General features: G+C 38.1%; 1 protein-coding gene across 1 annotated transcript in view; it reads right to left on the reverse strand.

The window, feature by feature from the left end:
- The window catches only part of LOC102311802 (extracellular calcium-sensing receptor-like), a 17,052-nt gene that overhangs the window by 10,638 nt on the left and 2,713 nt on the right, over positions 1-3,701 (reverse strand). The window contains exons 8-11 of the mRNA XM_042216258.1: positions 2,088-2,257; positions 1,885-1,992; positions 354-575; positions 149-272 (exon numbers count right to left, since the gene is read on the reverse strand). Of these exons, the coding sequence (XP_042072192.1) occupies positions 149-272; positions 354-575; positions 1,885-1,992; positions 2,088-2,257 (624 nt within the window). The remainder of the gene's footprint in view (positions 1-148; positions 273-353; positions 576-1,884; positions 1,993-2,087; positions 2,258-3,701) is intronic.

The raw sequence follows: 3,701 nt of genomic DNA on the forward strand, positions 1-3,701 counted from the left end.
CAGAATCTGAATGGGAGAAAAAAAGGAGTTAAGGTGCTTCTTGTAATTTTGGCTTTATAGATTACAAATTTATTCTTGTAATGTATTCGATGTTGCAGATTTGCATCATAAAAACATTTTACATGCACAGACAAGCATTTTACTTTACCTGTAGTATTACTAATCTCTCCCTCAGGACATGCGGTACAGTCATAGCAGCAAATGGGTTTTCCTTTTTGCAGCACTTTACGAGTTCCTGGAGGACAACTCCCACTGCACACTGACACTGGCACCTGTGTAATATAAAAAGGCAGCGTAACATATGTAAATGTTTGCTATAAAACTGAAAAGATTACATTAATTTGACTTTTTACTTTCGTGCTGCCCTCCATCCAGATGATGTTTTTGTTAATCTGGAACTCCTGGCCCTCTGGCAGTGATGCATCATACAGCCCTACAGTCACTATGTCAGTTATGCCAGCCATAGTTTTCTGCCAGTTAACCAACTCATAAATAGCCACAGGATCCCCATTAGCATCGAATGACACATCATATCCATTTCGGGAAAAATTTACGTTCTTCAGCTCAGTTAGAATCTGTAAGGATGAATTGAGACATAAAGGGAGTGGAAAGAAAAAACAAAACAATATTTGAACAACTAAAAGTAATGTTTCACTTAAGGTTTCTTAGAGACAGTGAAACATGTTGACAATGACTGATTCGTTTTTACTGACCTGCTTGGACTGTAATTTGGTTAGTTTGTCACACTGAGCTGTGACATTTCTTCCCTGACATAATGCATTATGAATGGCATGTGCAATTGCATACACAGCCTTGTACACCATGTTACTAATTCTAAGCTGAGATGTATCAGTGTACGGGGTTTGGAGAGTCTTTATATCTTCAGTTCCATTACATACTTTCTTTCCTGCAGAATTACCTAAAAATAAAAAAGGCACCAAAATGACAGACAATTGAATTCATCCATTTAACATCATATCTTTTGAACATATCACTCAACAAACAAAGAGTCACGTTTGAGAAAAGGGGCCAAAGTAATAGTGTTGGCTGACTGCCTAAACTTGACCTAAAGGTTAAACATATAGATTATGATTTTTTGCAGTAACGGACCTTTTTGATTATGTTGGATTTGAAATTGCTTAGATTACAAAAAAGAACATGTCTGGCCTTTTTAAGACCAGACATTTTACAAGAAACTCTAACAACCAAGAAAAACAAAAAACGAAAAATGTTTCTCACTTTCTTTTATTGTGCAGTTGAAGGAATCCTCCCAGAACTCAGTAAGCAATGGTGATACAGCCACTTGAGCAAAAGAGAGATTCAACAGGAAGTTTCTGAAACCTGGGATTACAGATTTCTGAATTCCAAATCCAATGGTCCCAGCGAGAAAACTGTACTTCCTTAAACCCGGGTTGGTCACCCATGACTCACTGCCTATCCATTGCCGAGGTGGGAAAGGCTCACGTGAAAGTTCTGCCAGCAGGATCCTCATGTCTCCAGATGGTGCAAATGCCACCACTACCATAGATGTAGATCTTGTGAAAAAAGTACAACTTATTAGAAGAATTTTTTAAGCTACCCGGTATGTAAAATGTTTAGTCAGAAACTTATTTTTGTATATCAATCCAACAAACAAACAAAAAAAACCTTGTAAAAAATCATTAAAAATAAATCCCAGAGTGAAAATCTTTGATGTAAGAACCTGCGGATAACATCTGCTACTTTCTGAATCCTGCTATGTGGGTGGGTCCGATAGAAAGATACAGAGTATTCCACACAAATCCCCTCTTTCTTTGCTGCTTCTAGAAAAGATGCCATGCCGTTATTTCCATAATCTGTATCTGATCGTACAGCACCTATCCAAGTCCAGCCAAACTGTTTTACCAGCTTAGCTAGCGCACCAGCTTGAAACTGGTCACTGGGGATTGTTCTGAAAAACCTTGGGTACTGCTGCTTGTCAGACAAGCATGCACATGTGGCAGAGGGGCTCACCTAAAACAAAAGAAGACAAGGTAATCCTATAAGAACTGCAGATGTGCATGCATATTTTAAACACCTAGTTTGAAAAAAAAAATTAAAGTATTTACTTGAGGAATGTTAAAGGGACTGATGATTCGTGACATGCTGATGGATGGCGTAGACCCAGACTCACCAACAACAGCCATCACCATACCTGACTGGGAGCAGTTTTTGCCAGTGTGAAACACAAGGTCCAAGCTATTCAAAAACTGAAATGCCAAATGCACTGTCATGGAAACTGATGCACATGAGTCATAGATCTGATACCCAAGCCTGATTCCGGGCAGCAGCTCTGTATTGTTGTTAATCTCTTCTATGGCAAAGACCATTGCATGTGACAACTGCAGCTCATCGGCATTTATGCTGCAGACAGACAGTCACCTCACTGTTAAAATTGTAGGCTACATAGATTTTGTTAAGATGAAATTTCATACAGATAACACACAGCAAGAAAGATTACCATTACAATACATGCAACATGTTCATAATTTTTTCCATACTGACCTCCCTTTGCATCTTACTGGCTCAGGCATGATGGTATAATCATGGCTCACTGTTTGCGTGTAGGAGTGAAGAGAGAAAGCACCCCCAATAATGAAGTCCCCATCCATTGAGAATGCAGGTAGATGAATGCTACCCTGCAACTTACATTTCACAGATGAAGCTTCAGTACCAGCCCAAGCACCTGTAAAGCTACTCCTTTGATTCAGACTATCCAGAGACACACCCAAGGCAAAAACTGAGTTCAGCTGAAACAAACACAGAGCAGATACCAGACCAATTAAAAGAACTGAGACTGCCATCTCTCCCTGATGTCAGGTATGTGTGTAAGTGGTATTTATATAGGGTTTTAGAGAACGAGCTCTGCTCTACGTCTTCAAGAGGACATGATCTTACGCAGTGGTCTTTGATTAAAAGTCTGAAAGGTCATTCATTACTCTAAACAGGAGAGTATATTACACATAGCCTTGACAGATACTATGAGTTTAGCTGGATTCATTTAGCTAAAAAAACAAAACAAAACGTTGTCCCCGATAAGGCTTGGAGATATCCTAAAGTTATCTTATCATTCAGTATTTCTTCATTTGATGTTTAATACATTTAGCTCAGTTTATGTGTTGAGAGTTCTAAGTTGGCATGTTTGCAGTCATGTAACTGTACAATATTTCCACACAGAGTCTTTGGCAAATTAATGCTGGAAATTTACTAAGAAATATTAAAAGAAGCTATAATTGTAAAGTCTCACTCTGCTACTACCACCTAGTGGACAACATGATTAAATAAAATATGAGCACTTTATCTTTTACTGTCAACTGAAGACATTTGAAATATAGCCTAATCACAAAAACACATCTTAAAATACTAACAACTTTAAAAAAGAGGCTAATACTAATATATACACCAAAAATGAAAAACACAACCATGACTGTTTCTATTATATTCTCTGCTGTTTTTCCTCTTCTGGTTAAAAAGACCTTTTCTCTTCAGTGTCAGCCAGTACTTGCTCAGATAGAATTGCTCTTACTTTATCTGGAATCACAATCACAATTTAAGGTGCTCTGATCAGCGTTCTTGTTGCTATACAAAAAAAGTAAAGTAAAAACATGGAAGCAAACATCAGCAAGAATGGGTGACTGAACTGGAGATTTAGGTTCCACGGGCATGTATAATGGCCAGTACTC

This window comes from Haplochromis burtoni, unplaced genomic scaffold (assembly GCF_018398535.1).
Source record: "Haplochromis burtoni strain Fernald_Lab_line unplaced genomic scaffold, NCSU_Asbu1 Contig_985, whole genome shotgun sequence".
NCBI lineage: Eukaryota > Metazoa > Chordata > Actinopteri > Cichliformes > Cichlidae > Haplochromis > Haplochromis burtoni.